We start from the raw sequence: 16,806 nt of genomic DNA, 5'->3' as shown, positions 1-16,806 counted from the left end.
TTATTTGCAGGGCTAAGCATTTTCCTTTTAACATTTATAATTATAATGTCCTTATTAAGCATTTTCTTTGATATAATTCGAAATTTGACGAGACTTTATACCACCTTCGGCAAAAACATATCCCACATTATTTTGAAATCGAACCCAGAGCGCGAAACCGATCGCCCCGAGCCGACCACTAAGCACTTCCCCATCAATCCTCTATAAATATCCACCCCGTCTTCTCCAAGACCTTCACTCCGATCTCCTCCACCAAGAACAATGGCGGAGACGAGCCCGATCGGAGACGAAAGAGAAGACAACACTAACCCTAGCCCTATTCTCCTCCCATCCATGACTGCCGAGAGGAAACCCCTCAGCCTCAACCAACGCAACGATCGCCTCCTCCACCACCTCTCCAGCAGCCGCCCTCCAAACCCTAACCCCCAATCTCGAGAAGGTTGCTCCCTTGCCCCCTCCGGAACCGTCGTTCTTTCCTTTCTTTCGTGTTAACTCTTGTCGTTTGATCGCAGAGGTGAGGATTCGGAAGGTTAAGTTGGAAGGCCGCCGGCGTCTCTTCAAGATCTCGTCCAGAGACTCGCCGGATTCCTCGCCGCCGCCACGGCCGGAATCTGATGGCGGTCGAGATGACGGAGAGAATATTAGGGACATCCTGGATGATCTCAGCTCTCGACTCGAGTTGCTGTCCGTGGAGAAGCCGAAGGCGAAGCCAAAGCCAGAACCAGTGGAGGAGTATGAGAGTGCTGCATCCTCTTTGTCTGCATCGTCTTCTGTCTCGAGCCCTGATGAGGTATTAGAGACCAAGAAAAAGGCGGAGGCGAAAGGGAAATATGTGAAACCTATTGTTTTTGATGAGGAGGAGGATGAAGAACATAGTGTGGTTGAATCGGAGGTTCTGGATGATGAAGACGAGGGGGCTTTTGGAGATGAGAAAATAGAAGAAACCTTCACGATGGCAGGAACAGGATGCAGCAAATCGAGGATGTACAAGCTTCCAGGAAAGATTTTACAGAAGCTTTACCCACATCAGCGAGAAGGGTTGAAGTGGCTGTGGGCGTTGCATTGCAAGGAGACAGGAGGGATTCTGGGCGATGACATGGGTCTGGGGAAGACCATGCAGGTGAATTTTGTCTGTCTTCTTGATTCTTTCTTGGAGAAAATTTGATTTTTGCATTTGTGTTTACTATTGTTTGATGTCACTTTCAATTCTTCAGTATTTGCTAAATACTGAAGAATTTGAATTCTGAATGTTCCATAAGCTGTTAAGCCCCCGTAGCTTTCAGATAGTTCTTTTTGGGTTTCTGGTATGGTGTTCTCGCTGTGTCCAAGTTAGCCATTTTCTAGTGGAACATTTGTAAAGGTTCTTTATGTCTGCTAGCTATATATGAATAATCAAGCTAGTTCATTGTTAGCAAAATTCCGTTTTATTCAGTACCTCTTGAGATTTGCATTTATTTTTCTTGATAGCATAACATTTTGTTACCACTAATAAAGGTGGAAATCAGATGTCTTAGCTCTTACATCTGCTTGAGGGTTAGCACATCTCAAGACATTTTAAAAAGAGGTACTAGTCTAGTAGTTTGGCCATAGACCTTTGAATTTCCTATCAGTCGAGTAGCACACTGTTTCTGATTAGCTGGGTTCATTTTTTTTCTTCTCCTGCAGTTTTTTTTTGATAAATTTGATAAAAGACTACTTGTACTACAAATAAATAAATTTGTAGGTTTCTGCTATTCTTTACTTCCTTTACTCCTCCAGTTTAAATTTGATAAAAGACTACTTCCTTTATTCCCCCAGGTTTCTGCTTTCCTGGCTGGTCTTTTTCATTCTTGTTTGATTAAGAGGGCTCTGATTGTAGCTCCAAAGACACTTCTCGGTCACTGGATGAAGGAGCTATCAGTTGTGGGCCTCAGTGGGAAGATCAGAGAGTGAGATCATTCTCATTTACAAGTCTCCAAATGATTGGACTGACTGCTGTTGTTTATTTAAAATTTTTTTTAATCCTCTTATGCAGCTACTCTGGAACTAATGTAAACGCTCGCAACTATGAACTTCAATATACTCTCAAGGTCTTAGTTTGGTTTTCCTTGATCTGAACTTCCTTTTTATATTTTCAGACATGCTGTAATATATTCATTGATATTATTCATGTGACATATGGTCTCTGTTGAAAATTTGTACAATGCTTTAAATTAATTTCCTTTTTGTTCTCTTGTACATGAGGCCTTCTCCAGTGAAATTAAGCTGCTATTTAACACCTTGCAGTCTTTTATAGGAAGGTGGTATTCTTCTTACCACATATGATATTGTTCGAAACAACTATAAAGCAATAAGAGATGACTGGCACACTAATTCTGATGGAAATGAAGAAGAAATAATATGGAATTATGTCATTCTTGATGAGGGACATATCATCAAGAATCCAAAGACACAAAGGGCCAAAAGTTTATTAGAGATACCTAGCGCTCATCGCATTATCATTAGTGGAACACCAATACAAAACAACTTGAAGGTAACTATATTGGCTTAGATTATTACACATCTTTAAATCATTTGCTATATTTTTTCCTAATATTTCAAAGAATTTTTTTTTTGTTGACATTTGTGTTTTATTTGTAAGTAGGAACTTTGGGCTTTGTTCAACTTCTGCTGCCCGGAAGTCTTGGGTGATAAGGATGAGTAATGGATATTTTGTTGTTATTGACCTTTTCTGTACTTTATATAGGAAAGTAAAACAATTTTTTCTTATTTTTTGGTTTATAAAGGTTCAAAGTAAGATACGAAAATCCAATTCTCCGCGGGAATGAAAAGAATGCTTCAAATCGGGAAAAACATGTTGGATCTACTGTTGCAAAGGTATGAAACTTTTATTTGGTGTTTCTTGCATTCTTCTTTTTGCATATACATGGAAGAATTATCTGATTAGTTTTTTCTGTGTTATTTGAATGTCTTAGTGATGGACTGAGGTTAAATTTTGCTTTGTTATTTTTGGCATTTGTTACGTGCAATGTGAAGCCATACCTAGTTCTTTCTTTGTCGTCTTGCTCAGGAACTAAGAGAGCGGATAAAGCCATACTTTTTGCGGCGTTTAAAAAGTGAAGTTTTTCTCAAGGATGACTCAACTGAAAAGGCAAAGCTTTCTAAGAAAAATGAGATAATTGTTTGGCTGAAATTAACATCTCTCCAGGTATAATATATTTTCATGAATGATTATTCTTTTTTGATTCATAAACTAATTGCTGGTAGCAAGTATCCATATTCCAGTCATTTAGTTAGCTTATAACTGCAGACTCTTTTGGATGCAGAGGCAGTTGTATGAAGCTTTCCTCAACAGTGAGCTAGTTCATTCATCAATGCAGGGCTCACCATTGGCTGCAATAACAGTAATATCAGCTTCTCCTAAGAATTCCTTAGGCCCTGATCTTTCTGGAATTATTAGTTTTTAGATTCTAATTCAATGTGAAGTAATCTAAACTAGTTATACTTTACTCAGATATGTGTTTTGTGCCTGTGATAGTGTTTTCTAGTAGAATTTTCTTCTTGTTTTCTTTATTCTAATATCCGTGGTAAATTCACCTACTTTTGCTATTGCCTTGTAGTATGTTGTCTTTTGAACACCTACATGGGTGTATGATCATTTTTATGCCAAAGGATCGCATAGTAAATACTACTACCTGGTCCCTCCTATAGTCCTATGGGCTAGCACCTTATAATTGTGCCTAGATATAAGAGTGCAAGGTATATGACTAGCTATATCATATATGAAGTCAAAACGTGTTTGATATGGATGGTTGAGTCACCACACACTGCATAAATGGTAGACGAGATGAATGTGATCGAAGTGTTGGAAAGAAACATGGGCAATTGATATTCATGTATGTTCCATCACTGTTTTTTTCTTTTTGACACTCCATCATTTCTTAAAGGCATTTTAACATTGTATTGACTTGAATGGATCATATTCCACATCCTTTTGGTTTTATTGATTTGTTGATTCTTTTCTGTGTTCATCACATTTTTTTATTAAATTAAATATTCGTTAAATATATTTACCTGAGACTTGTGCCATAGCCGCTATGTGAAACTCCTACCACATATGCTGCATGCTGTTCCTTAGCTGCACATTTGGTGAATGCTTTTATGATGTTGTTTGTACGTTCCTTGTCAAAAAGGACGTATTCTTGGGTACTGAACTAAAATAACTTGAATAACTATCAGAAGACATCTCATTGATGGTAATCTTTGTCATACATAACAATGACTTCATTTTTTGTAGAATAATGTTTAAATGAAATTATGAAAGAACTTTGTATGCAATTCATCTTGTCATTTTACGTACTACTTGATTTGTTAGGTAAGCTATCATATGTATATGAAATTTCTTGATAATGTCACAAAAGCCCAAAATGCAGTTGGTTAAATGGGATCTGGACATGTTGTTATGAGTTGATCATTTATCACTCTTCCTTTTTGAGGCAGATATTAAAGAAGATATGTGATCATCCGTTGCTTTTGACTAAAAGAGCTGCTGAGGGTGTTCTGGAAGGAATAGACACAATGTTGAACAATAACGAAATGGGTATGGTGGAAAAGATGGCCATGAGTCTTGCAGATATGTCACATGACAATGATTTACTAAATGTTGATCACAACGTCTCATGCAAGATATCTTTTATTTTGTCTTTACTGGTGAGTGCCTTATCTTTCTTGTTGTATATCAGGTAGAATAGCAAATTAGCTTCCAGATGTGTTGACACTGCTTTGATTCTTCTGTCACAGAAAAACCTGGTTGAAGAGGGACATGTTGTACTAATATTTTCCCAAACTCGCAAAATGTTAAATCTTATTCAGGTTCTGTATTGGTCTCCAATTTACTGCCTTTGCACATTTATCATTTATGCTTTACTGGTTGTAGGAATTATGAATGCTATCCTTTTTATTGGAACTATGTAAATGTGCTAGTCACTTACGATACTTATTTTGTAAGTATCCTGATAAATGTGGTACTTTGATGTAAATATGCTATTGGAAGATAACTTTTAAGTATTATTCCATTCATGTACTATAATGTCATCGTGGTGTATAGGTGTGAAAATGGATCGGATTAACTCTAACCCGACCCGCAATTTGACCCAGTCCGGATCGGATTCAAGTAAAAATTTCTACCTGATTCAGATACAGATTCAAAATATGGGTAGTTTTCTTTTTAAAAATCCAGATATGGATATGGATATGAATTGGGTATAATTTTTTAATACAGATTTGAATATTCGTTTACTTGTATATCTTTAAAAAATTTATAATTTTTAGTTTGCCTATTTAGATGGTGAATACTTATATTGTTATTAATGCTGTGGTTATGTTGTTTGTAGAGATTAGTTTTGCTAGTTTTATATTTTTTGACATGTAAGAAATTTTTTTTTTGAAACACTTAGTACTTTATGTTAATTGTGTCCAAAAGAATGATCTTAATTCATTTAAGATTTGATCTCGTATCCGTTTAAGATCCGATCCTCTATCTAAAAATTATTTAATCTGTATTTATTTAGTTAGGATATGATTTTAAATTTTGCTATCCATCCAATATTTGTATCCGAATCAGTTTCCAGACAAAATATGGATCCGGATGTGAGTTGAGCTATCTGATTTGTATCCATATCCGATCTATTTTCACCCTTAGTGGTGTGACATCTTTACACAGGGAGGTTGTTCTTGCTGTGCTTAAATTATGGAGAAGAGAATGTGAGGAAGAGACCTTCACACGTGAGAAAGGACAAAACTTTTAACTCTGATTGTTTCAGTTCAATTCTGTATGCTGATACAATGCAGTATACTATCCATTATCCACTACATGTTTAAAACTATCTTTTCATCTTTTGCATTTTACATGACCAGCAAAAAGGTCTTGAAAGTTGAAACTTCTTGAAAATCAATTTCAGGGAAGTTCGATATGATTGAGTTATATGCTAATTGTATTTGATATGCTTCTCATTGTTGATCAAATTTTCATTTTCTAGGAACTTTCTGTTGCCTTTCTTCCTAGGTAAAAATTGTGTTTATTCTATGATTGGTTTGTTTAAACTTTATCTCTTGCTTTTTATGTATTCTCTTATTCTTTTGCCATACCTTTAATCAGGCAGGCACATGTAATTGCACAGAGACATCCTTTTCCAGTGTATTTACTCAAAGGGTTCACATCTACATCCTATGTTTGTGCTCTAGCCATTAAAAATATATTATGTATTTTTAGCCTTCAAGAACAACTGTGACAATGTCATTATTCTTAATGACTCTTATATTAAGTTTATGTTCATCTTATTTTTGAGTGTAGAAAGCCTTTCTAGAATTCTCAGCTTTGTAGAGCTCATCATAAATTCCCCCTTATCTCGACTTGCATGTCGTAAGTACACAAATTCTTTATGACCTTGTCCTATCAAACAATCTGTACCATTTTATAACTTTTGGCATCTAAATGATCAAATATAATGTCTGCATTCTATCCAGTAGTTCTAACCTGATCCTCATTGTTGTATTATGGTTCATATATATGAAATGTGGATGCACCTTTAATATTTCCTCTAATCTGTTCTTGTGTTATTTCTTACGTTGGTCTTGCTCTTCTAAAATCAGGAAGCAATAATATTAGAGGGATACACATTTTTGCGCATTGATGGTACTACCAAAGTTTCTGATAGAGAGAAGATTGTTAAGGTCCATTTTGTTCCCTGCACGGATAGGGATTCAGAAGCTTTATTTTCTTTCTTAATTCTATTGTTTACGGTATTCTTATTCTAGGACTTTCAAGAGGGTTCTGAGGCTCCTATATTTCTGTTGACTTCTCAAGTTGGTGGACTTGGTCTTACCCTTACAAGGGCGGATCGTGTCATTGTAGTTGATCCAGCATGGAATCCGAGGTAATCTGTCTGTTTCATAAACAGTTGGTTGATGATTTTGGGCTGTTTAGTTTGTGTATTGTCATACTAAAATACTGCACATTCTTATTTAATTTGTCGGTTTAGTTTCAGTTATATCACTATGGTTGCTATTGATTAATCTAAGCCATTTGTTAATTTGTCAGTTATTTGTATGTCTTCATGTCTAAACTCCACATTCTTTGCATACTTTTTTTCTTTATTATAAATGGAGAGTGGAAATTATTCAAGAAAGTGAAAATCATTTATAAAAGCCAATCATATGAAATAATGAGCATACTATAAATGAAAATATGCAAAAGGAGCCTGGCCTTTTGAGGATTTAATGAGTTATTGGCAATCTAGTTATTTATTTGTAATCAAGGTTTTAAAACACTGTATGTGGTGGACATGCGGACAAGGGATCATGTTGCGCCTAGGCGGGCGCCTAGATTCAAGATGGTTACTAAAGAAATAAATAAAATAAATAAAAGAAAAAAACAATTAGAAAAGAAGTTAAAACTAATATCTATAATCTAAACAATATACTAATGTATTCTTGTTAAAAACTATAGTAAGCTATTCAAATCCACTAATCAACATGTACAATAATTTTGAATTTCAAAGTCAATCTACATATTAAAATATGATATGAGATGCTAAGACAGTCACCTAGGTAGGAAGGACATAAGCGGAGCCTAGTTATATTCTAAGGCGGAAGTTATTTTAAACAAAATTTGTAATGATCTCTTGTTTCTTTTTTCAAATTCTGTGTTCTGTCAAGCTATATGGTTCTCAAATCTTGTCCAGATAATTTTGCTCGTCTTATTCTACCAAAGTATAATTTCCCTTATTTAAGGAAAAATGCCATTGAACTTCTTACAGTACGGACAACCAAAGTGTAGACCGTGCATATCGAATTGGACAGCTTAAGGATGTTCTTGTGTATCGTCTAATGACTTGCGGGACTATTGAAGAAAAAATTTACAAAATGCAGGTTTGAATTGAAATTTAATGGAATTCATGTCTTAATTATTTATAACTGCTTTTTCTACTTATCTTTTGCACCATCAACTATGACAGAATGATTTAATTATTTTTTTCTCTTTTGAGGACATGTGTTAAGATTGAATCATTTAACTTGAATATCATGTTTCCTTTTCCAATGCCTCTTAGTGGATATGAATATATTCTTTCTTGAGGATTCTTTATATTATTTTGGGACTAATTGATTGATCTGAGTGTCGTATTTCAAAAGTAGGTTTGCAGGTGTTAGTTGGTGCCTCCGTGAGATCCAAGGACTCATTATAACTTGCTTCCTACTTTACACATTTTGATAATTATTTAGGGGATTTTACACATTTTGTTACTACTAATGTTAAACTTTTCTTTCAATGAATTAATCCCGTGTTATTTCTAATGAATCTTAAATGGAGGTATGCCTTAGTTATGAATGTTTGAACTTCCAGGTCTTCAAGGGTGGTCTTTTTAGAACTGCAACAGAACAGAAAGAGCAAACCCGGTACTTTAGCAAACGGGTATTTATATAACTAAACCTTTTCTCCCCCATTTCCTCCTTTTTAATTGACATTAATACATTATATTTCTGATGCCGCCAATTTATTATCTTTACATTTTAAGTGCTTGTCAACATTTTGTTATCTTGTTTTGCTGTTTTCAGGATATACAAGAGCTATTTAGTTTGCCAGAACAAGGTTTTGATGTTTCACTAACTCAACGGCAATTGCATGAGGAGCATGGTCAACAACATGTCATGTATGAACTTGCTTATCTTCTGTTATAATTTCTTTTATGGATTACTTCAATCTAAAGTTGCTGTGCACATATTCTAGCATGAGCTACCACTAGCACATAATGCAATTTAGATATGTCAGGTTTGGTTATGTTGCTCTTTTTTCAAAAGAAAAAGAAGAAATTATTTTGTGCAAACCTTGCAATAATAGAACATCAAGCTGCTACTTTGATGAGCATTTTATGAATATTCAAATTCACATTCCTAAGGCTCAGCATGGTGTAAAACAAGGCAAACATCCTATTTCAAGGCTTTGGATCATAAAAGCCTTGTGCTTAAACCAAGTCTGCCAAGAACTTGTACAGTTGCTTGAGCGTAATTTTCAAGGGTTGTCTCTAGCTTTCTCTGAGCCTTGTTCTTGGCAGACCTTTATGTATACCAAACTGTGCCTAAGTCTCAACTCATTCCAATAGTAATTATGCCTACAGAAATACAAAATTTTGTCTAAAACATAATGGACCTGTTAACTGCAATAATATTTGTAATTTATTATATATACCTTATTGAAGAACAGCTTTCAAGGTATCTAATTTGTTTCCATCTAACAGGGATGACTCTCTGTCAAACCATATAAAGTTTCTAGAACAACAAGGTATTGCTGGTGTCAGCCATCACAGCTTGCTCTTCTCTAAGACTGCAATTGTGCCTGCAGTGAATGAGAACAACGAATTACAGAGGTCAGTCATTACATTATTGATCAACATAAATTTGGTTGTCAACACTGCACTAAGTGCAAATATAAAGATATGAAAGGTTGTAGAAAACTGACTACTATTTTCATTATTTGCTTGTATTGACAAAATCAAGGTCAGCACAAGTAAACCTCCCTTGCGAATTATCTTCCATTTAGGAAGTGAACCTGTCCGGTTCTTTATTTATTCAGTAATTCTACCAAAAATCTTATATGTTGTATAAAATTGAACAAAAAATGATGCCTTGTTCCCTTGCTCTTATCTCTCTGTATCTGTTGTCTATGAAAGCAGATACAGTTAATGATAATATTTCCAGATACTTTGGTGTACTAATCAGTAACCACTTCTGCAGTAATACCAGAAACAGAACCATTAGAAGTTCACCATGGGCCACGACATCTGAAAACGTCCTCTATGGGTATAAGAAATAAAGATCTTAATACTTGCCAAATAGTCTCCCAAGCAAGTCTGAAATTTTTGTTTGTCTTTTACAGTGTGGAGAATGCATTCAACCCAAAAGATAGAAAATTCACTACTAGAATTTATTCTCCCAGTAGTTCCACTGATGAAGCTAGAGATAGTCCAGAAGACATTAAAGAGAAAATCAAGCGGCTATCTCAAACTCTGGCCAACAAGGTAATGCATTTGAATGCTGTAGTTTATGTACATTACATTACATGCCACTTATCTTACTTTTGCCTTGGGGAAACAAATTGCATTGTAGGAAATCATTTCCAAACTGCCAGATCGTGGAGACAAGATAAGGAAGCAGGTGTGTGACTTGGATCTACAGCTCCGCACAATTGTAGATTCCACTCTTGATCATTCTTTGGAGAGGGAGGATGCAGAAGTAATTTGTATAGATGATATCACTGAGGAGTTCCAAAATATATTGTCAGTTTAGCGCAGCTGATTCATTTCTTACTGCCCGGTCATGTTAAATTGACTTTGCAGCCAATGTTCTTTTCTTCTCGAGTGATAGAATGTATCCCTTAATTGTGTGAAGGTTTTGGTCGTCTTAAAGCAATCTTCTTAGGACGGTAGACAGACATTGCAACAGTTATACAAAATTGGTGACAGATCATAATTAACTTATTGTTGTAGTCTCCTATGTACAGATGTCCCAGTGAGAAACTAAATTGCTATATATTTTACTGTGAAATTTATCATTACTAGTGCTGATCTTTTTCACTGAATAATGTTGTGTGTTGGTACAAGGCATGGAATGCGTGTCTATAATAAAATGCTTCTTCGCTCTTATCTCTTTATCCTTCCTCCATATATATGAAAACACACCGATCAACTAAAATTCTTATAGTTAGAGCTAAAATCAAAAGGCATCACAAATGAGAAAACCTTCATGGCATTCATGTCTTCCACTCAATCCAATTTTCTATTTCATAGCCTAGTCAAATTAATGCAATTAGACAGATGTGTTTAATAATTTCGATGTCCTATCCTTGAATGAAATTTCGTTGTCGGCACAACTTTATAAATAATTCAAGTTACAGAACAAAGAAAAAAAAGAGTCTAATTCACAATAATAAAATTACATGAAAACATTTTCCTATCTTCTATATTCAATACAATGATACCAACATAATAGTTCAAATCGCCTACGATGAATTAATTACCTGAGATCAAAAGAATCAAAACCAAACCTTATAACATTCTAATCAAAGGAAAATAAAGCAATCCATGGATATCAGAGGATTGTTCAACTCCTCAGCGAGTGGAGGACTGCTACAGCCCTGCATAGACATCACCTCTCGGTTTCTAATCTCATAAATGCGAGGCTCAAACTGATGGATCTGCTGCAAGAACGCCTCCGTCTCTATAGATGAACTCTTAAAACTTGATGACCTATAAGAACTCGTCGTCGTCGCCGTCGCCGTCGTCGACCGCAGGTTCTCCTTCCTTACATTTCTCGGTAGTACTACCTCGCTTCTTTTTAGCTCCTTTCGCACATTACTTTGCCCCCACAGAGTTGATGGAGTACTCAATTGTGATCTAACTTGAGGAGCCTCCACCGGACCTGGCTCCGTCCTAACAGTCTTCCGACCGGCCCTCGACATCGGTGAAGCAGACCGTGCTCTCTTCGACGGAAATGGCTGGTTGCTTACCGCAACCGTCTGCCTCGGCGACGGTGGGGCTCGATTTGTTACCTTTCGCGGTTGTTCGTAATTCGTTGTGGGAGGTTTGGTTGTTCTTGGCTTCTCTGTGCTACGTTTACTCGGATCAAGAATAACTATGTTGGAGTTTTTCGTGGCGGTAGACAATAAGAACTCATTGGAAAACGGTCTAACCTTCGTCGTCGATCGCGAACGGGAAGAATTTCCGGTACTAGTACAAGAACCGATACTGGTACTAGTACTAGTGCCGGAATTCAAAAGAGAAGATGACGCCGACGACGATGATGAGGAGGTGTACGAAGAAGTGGGAGGAGAAGGTTGAATCTTAGAGAGTTGATTTGTGAGAGGTTGAAGAGATTGGTGGATGACAAGCTTCTCTTGCGTACGGTCAGAAGCATTAGTAATGGAAGGAGAAGGAGGAGGAGGTACAGGGCAACATTTGCTAACACAAATGCCCATCGTCGTTTTTTTCCTTCAAACTTCCAACTCAGGAAGACGGCAACCTTTATAATATATAGGTGCCCTCTTAATACTCGTTGCCGACTTCCTATCTTTTAACATAACGATGGAGATTCCTGCGTCCGGGCCTGGAGGCGATCCTCTATCATTTGAGAGAAGGTACAGATGGTTTGAATTCTAACGGCGGGTTTGGAAACCGTTGCACAACGGATGGAAGGATGGATGCAATGATGGTCGAACGCTTTATCCTGTGACAACTTTATATAACACAAAAGGGAGGAAGCTCAGGTTTGGGGCGTGAGGAATTTAATAAAAGCTTTAGGGGACTTTTCTTGTGTGAGGAGCATTAAATAGTGGAAAGAAGAAGGTGATAAGTTTTCAATGACTCATTTGGGTTTGTTTATTAGTGTTCTCTATCTTATTCAAATCAAGGATTAATATGTGGGTTAACGAGGTTTCAAATTCGTGAGATTTTCTGAAATTTTTGGCTCTGATACCGTGTTAAAGGTATCGTAAATTATTCTTAGAAAATAGCTTTCTTAATCTAAAACTAGAATAATTTAGAATGTACTGCAAGTAAAATCCAATACAGCAAGTGCTAAAAATTTAAGGCAAGTACCAAAAGTCATCCATAATAACATTTTCTTGTACCTTCCAGTCGAAGAAAGTGATAAATTTTAAGAACAATGTGTGAATGAATATAATTTTCTTTTTCTTTTTCTTTTCGGATGAGGAGGTTACTGCCATCCGATTGAGGTCGTTGAATATGTAAGCCATCATATAATTCTCGAGGACTAATATATAATTGAGGTTTACACATCCATGCGAGCCTTTATTAATGGTTTTATCAACTTCCTAAGGCAAATTTAGGAGCAAATAGAGGAGTTTACCCAGTCATCTTTAATTATTTAACCATTAAAAAGTCATTCAGAAACATTTATCCTGGCAACATTCTTATAAGAGATTAAAGAAGACAATCTTTGACAATGTCACAATCTTTTTGTTATTCTTTTGCTTCTCTCAGGAAGAGGACGCATAACATTGTCATAGCTATAACTAAATTGATTGTCTACTTTTCTGAAGTAATAAGAGATTCTAGAAAAGAGTCAAGGCTGTACAAGAGAAAGAAAGTAGAAATCTAAAGGGCAGAAATATGATACAGAAATAAGCCTAGTTGGCGAAAGGGAGAGCATCAGATAGCCATCATTGAACCCATTCCCTTGTAGTTTCCTAGAATCCACACGAGGAAAAAAGATTGTGCTGAGTTAGCTTTGTGGGATGCTGAAAATTCAGCAGTTTGATCCAAATGAATGAAGAGGAAGAGAAAGAACTTGCAAAAGAAAAAATTGTGTCCAAGTGATAATTTCAACATTATGCTGAAAGAGGTTTCATGCAATTTCAACAAGCTCAGAACTGAAGGTTTCAAGAATCAACTCTCTTTCTTTGCATCCCCTGGGATACCAGTAAGAGGATGAAAAGAGAAGGATATTAATGAACTCAGGAAAGAGGAGCATCTACTTTTCTTCCTCCATTATTCTATAATGATATATCTGGAAGTTGGTTTGACATTGGCAAAGCAATTGACGGTTCTACAATGTGCTGGTTTATACGTCAAAGTAGAAGTATCCAACATAACAACTGCCACCGTACACTTTAACGTTTTTGAAGTGCAAATGCAGTATGCCACAAATACCACCAGGAAATTCAGAACCTCTATTGGAACAAGAATATTGTGACAAAGAATCAATCGTCGGTGTTTTTTATGCTTGCTCACAGAAGCAAGTCTTTGTATTTCATTTCTTAATGGCCGCATTGTATTGCATGCATGACCAGAAAGGTACAATTCCATTGCTAATCAATCTGAAGGATGAATTATCCAATCAAAGAATAGATAATAGCAACAATTTTATATTCTTCGATACTGAATTCAGAGAAGAAGGGTGACTAGGGCATGTAAGATTGTTTTAGGACTAGCCAACTTCCTGAGTGCTTTCTGTGATGGAGCTTTGGAAACCATCGGATAGATCATCTAATGTTCTCTGTTGGACAACAGTGGATAAAGTTACCATGTAAGGCAGTAAAAACTCACAAGGAGTAGCATCTACTGTACTACTACATTTTTGAGAGGACCCCAGCATTCTAAGCGGTTGTACTTCTTTGCTTTGGAATGGAAGTATACCCAGACCTTAGCTTCCATCAACTCAGGATGTTGGCTGAACAGAGCACCATCTCCATGGATGACAGCTTTGAGATCCTAGTAAAAATTAAGAAGAAAACCAGTCATTTACCAGTGTCACTATCTCCATCAGCATATCGTCTAGTCTCAAAGGCTGCTGTAGTATTATGCTAGAGACGGCAACAAAAACAATACAAAGGATCTTGATGTTTAGGTAGCAAAAAATACTATTTAAAGAACATTTTTCATTATATTAGTATTTGCTCTGTAAATGTCATTTCCCTAAGACAGATGACTGCTTGCTGGACGAGTGAATGTGTGGCAAACAGGGAAGTTTATGTTGAAGCATTAACTTACCAATGGTAGCTCCTTACAGAAGATATGGTATCTAAATCCAGCAGCAATTTCCTGCAAGAGGTTGGCCCCACTTACATACCAATGAACATGCAAAGACATCTCTTCTTTCACCTTCTTCCACTCGGCAATAACATCATATTTTTGCAATGTGGTCTGCCGGCTCCGCAACTGTCATTACATAATGAAAATTGACATTGTTTGAAAGCATAATCCACTAGATATCAATGATGAGAATGCTTGAGTTACAGATGCCAGGTACAGGCACCAGACTTGTAGACCAGTCATGTTTGTGTTCCAACAAGCCAATGACTAACCAACTAAAATTAGTTCAATATGTTCGATCTGGACCGCTAGATATGAAGTAGGTCATAGAAGAACTCATTGATCATACTTCATACTTGCTCATTGCTGATACTGTTGGAAACAACTAGTGTCAAATTGGCTGTTAAGTCACAGTGTGTGAGAGAGTATGCTCTTGGAATGGTGCAGAAAAGGCTGTTTGTTTATCTCTTCTCCCATGAATTCTACCTTCAGCTTTGAAGCTTCAAATGTTGTTGGAGGACCCAATAGCCTGGCTGCCTGATAACAAACAGATAATGAGACCATACACTGGCACAAAAGTTTTCTTTAGGCAATGCTACTGTGAGACCTTAAAACTAATACAACTCAATCAACAATCATATTTAGCTGCTTGACTAACCAAAGATTTCTCCTCAAAATTGACTTAGCTATTGGATAATTCCCTTCTAATCAAGAACCTAATGTGGCTAGTAAAAGGCTATGAAAGAAAGGCATGAGAATCTTTTTCTAAGTTTTGCAACAATTGAGAAACACAGTATGATGATTTTATATGGAAGTACAAATAGCTTAAAAGAACAAGCTTAATAATCTTATTAGGATAATATAATCCCAGTAAGATACTCCATAAGATTGCCAATTGCATAGTTCGCCAAACAAGCCTGATATTTCTAATGTATAAAATGCTACACCCTAAAATATTCTGCTAAACTCTCTCAAGAAACATAATTAGATACTTTATTCAAATCATCCACATCTCCTCTCTGCATAAAAGTAGCATGTTCCCATATCTCCCTTTCCCCTGCCATCAATTTTAGATGGACAATTCTTCATCTTTCTAAAACACATCACACTGACCATCAGACAAAAGAAATTTTTACAATCTAAGCATCATCATTGCTACATTGTGCCAGTAAAAACCTATCAGTTCTGAAACAAAAAAGAAAGAAAAACATATCCAAGTACTAGAGAATTATAGAAGCCTCTCATATCTGAGTTCATGAGCACAACGAACCTGCCCAGCGAAGTTGGTTTGCTACGCATCAAAGAAGAGGTGGTGGGCAATGAAGCATAGGTTGCAATAGAAGGCATTACGAGAGGCCATTGGAGAGACCAATGTTGGTATGTCTCCTCATCCTTCCTCGCCTTCTCGAGTCTCCATGAGCTTTCAGGACAAAGCTATGACTTGGGTTATTTCAGAGACGTGGAGTGGTTTGGTGTGCAATGGTGAGAGATTGGGTTGATCCTCGGAGACTTGTGAGGCTGGTTTTATTCTCCTCTTCCTATTATTCCTTGTGGTCTGGGGACTGGGATACCTCTTTCTCTTCTCACACAACCTTTTGAGCTCTTCGCCGCTGCATGATGCTCAAAATCGAATGATTCGTTTATTTACTTACTTGGCCTCCCTTGCAAGAAGAGTATGGCCTCTTGAGTCGAACAATATGGATAAGCCGTAGTGTAGCATCACCAATCTAAAATGGCAAAAAGGGAGTCCGTCCGATCACCCCCCAAGACTATGTTTTCATCTTTTAACTTACCTTTTCTATTTTGCATACAAAACTGTAGTAAAAAGTCACTTTCTACTTAATAAAAAGTTAAGCATTAACAAAAAAGAGTTTTTGTAAATGACTGAAGCAAATAACTCTTATAATTTTGATGACGAGATCATTTGGAGTAGGGAGATCACAGACATTTCTCTGCATGACATACTATCTTGGCATATCTTTAGCTGTCATGAGTCGTTGCACTGATCGTTTCTATCGACTATTGATCAGCCTCTTCTTCCAACTCAAAGATAATAAAAGAAATTTATCAAAAACGCTGTGACTTTTTTATTTTATTATCATTTTCAATGCCTCAAAAATATGATGAGTTAATGTTATCTTAAGTCTTAACAACGGCTAATAGAATTACAAATATTCTAGTACTTTTAAAAATAAAAGATTTAAAATACTCCTCATCTGACTTT

General features: G+C 36.4%; 1 protein-coding gene and 1 long non-coding RNA gene across 2 annotated transcripts; one reads left to right on the top strand and one right to left on the bottom strand.

The window, feature by feature from the left end:
- The first annotated feature begins 97 nt into the window (after positions 1–97).
- On the top strand, positions 98–10,607 carry LOC140786527 (SNF2 domain-containing protein ENL1). The gene is made up of 20 exons (XM_073135019.1): positions 98–439; positions 513–1,120; positions 1,798–1,928; positions 2,015–2,069; positions 2,276–2,512; positions 2,624–2,679; positions 2,766–2,856; positions 3,050–3,187; positions 3,306–3,383; positions 4,480–4,689; positions 4,780–4,851; positions 6,631–6,711; positions 6,796–6,914; positions 7,797–7,908; positions 8,381–8,449; positions 8,593–8,687; positions 9,273–9,401; positions 9,769–9,834; positions 9,911–10,052; positions 10,141–10,607. The coding sequence occupies exons 1-20, from the start codon at positions 262–264 to the stop codon at positions 10,318–10,320; spliced, it is 2,847 nt and encodes a 948-aa protein (XP_072991120.1). The 5' UTR covers positions 98–261; the 3' UTR covers positions 10,321–10,607.
- A 3,154-nt stretch (positions 10,608–13,761) lies between these two features.
- On the bottom strand, positions 13,762–16,078 carry LOC140787241 (uncharacterized). The gene is made up of 3 exons (XR_012108786.1): positions 15,853–16,078; positions 14,541–15,119; positions 13,762–14,261 (listed from the first exon to the last, which is right to left on the bottom strand). It is a non-coding gene; the product is annotated as an uncharacterized lncRNA (long non-coding RNA).
- Positions 16,079–16,806: the final 728 nt, after the last annotated feature.

This window comes from Typha latifolia, chromosome 4 (assembly GCF_019914945.1).
Source record: "Typha latifolia isolate L0001 chromosome 4, TyphaL0001v2, whole genome shotgun sequence".
Taxonomy (NCBI): Eukaryota; Viridiplantae; Streptophyta; class Magnoliopsida; order Poales; family Typhaceae; genus Typha; species Typha latifolia.
This window is presented reverse-complemented; position numbering and strand designations above follow the sequence as displayed.

Excerpts from the sequence above, each read along its gene's own strand:
- LOC140786527 (XM_073135019.1), top strand. The coding sequence starts at position 262 with ATGGCGGAGACGAGCCCGATCGGAGACGAAAGAGAAGACAACACTAAC. Across the intron at positions 3,188-3,305 it reads TGAAATTAACATCTCTCCAG|AGGCAGTTGTATGAAGCTTT; the intron begins GTATAATATATT and ends TTTTGGATGCAG. Across the intron at positions 10,053-10,140 it reads CTCAAACTCTGGCCAACAAG|GAAATCATTTCCAAACTGCC; the intron begins GTAATGCATTTG and ends ATTGCATTGTAG.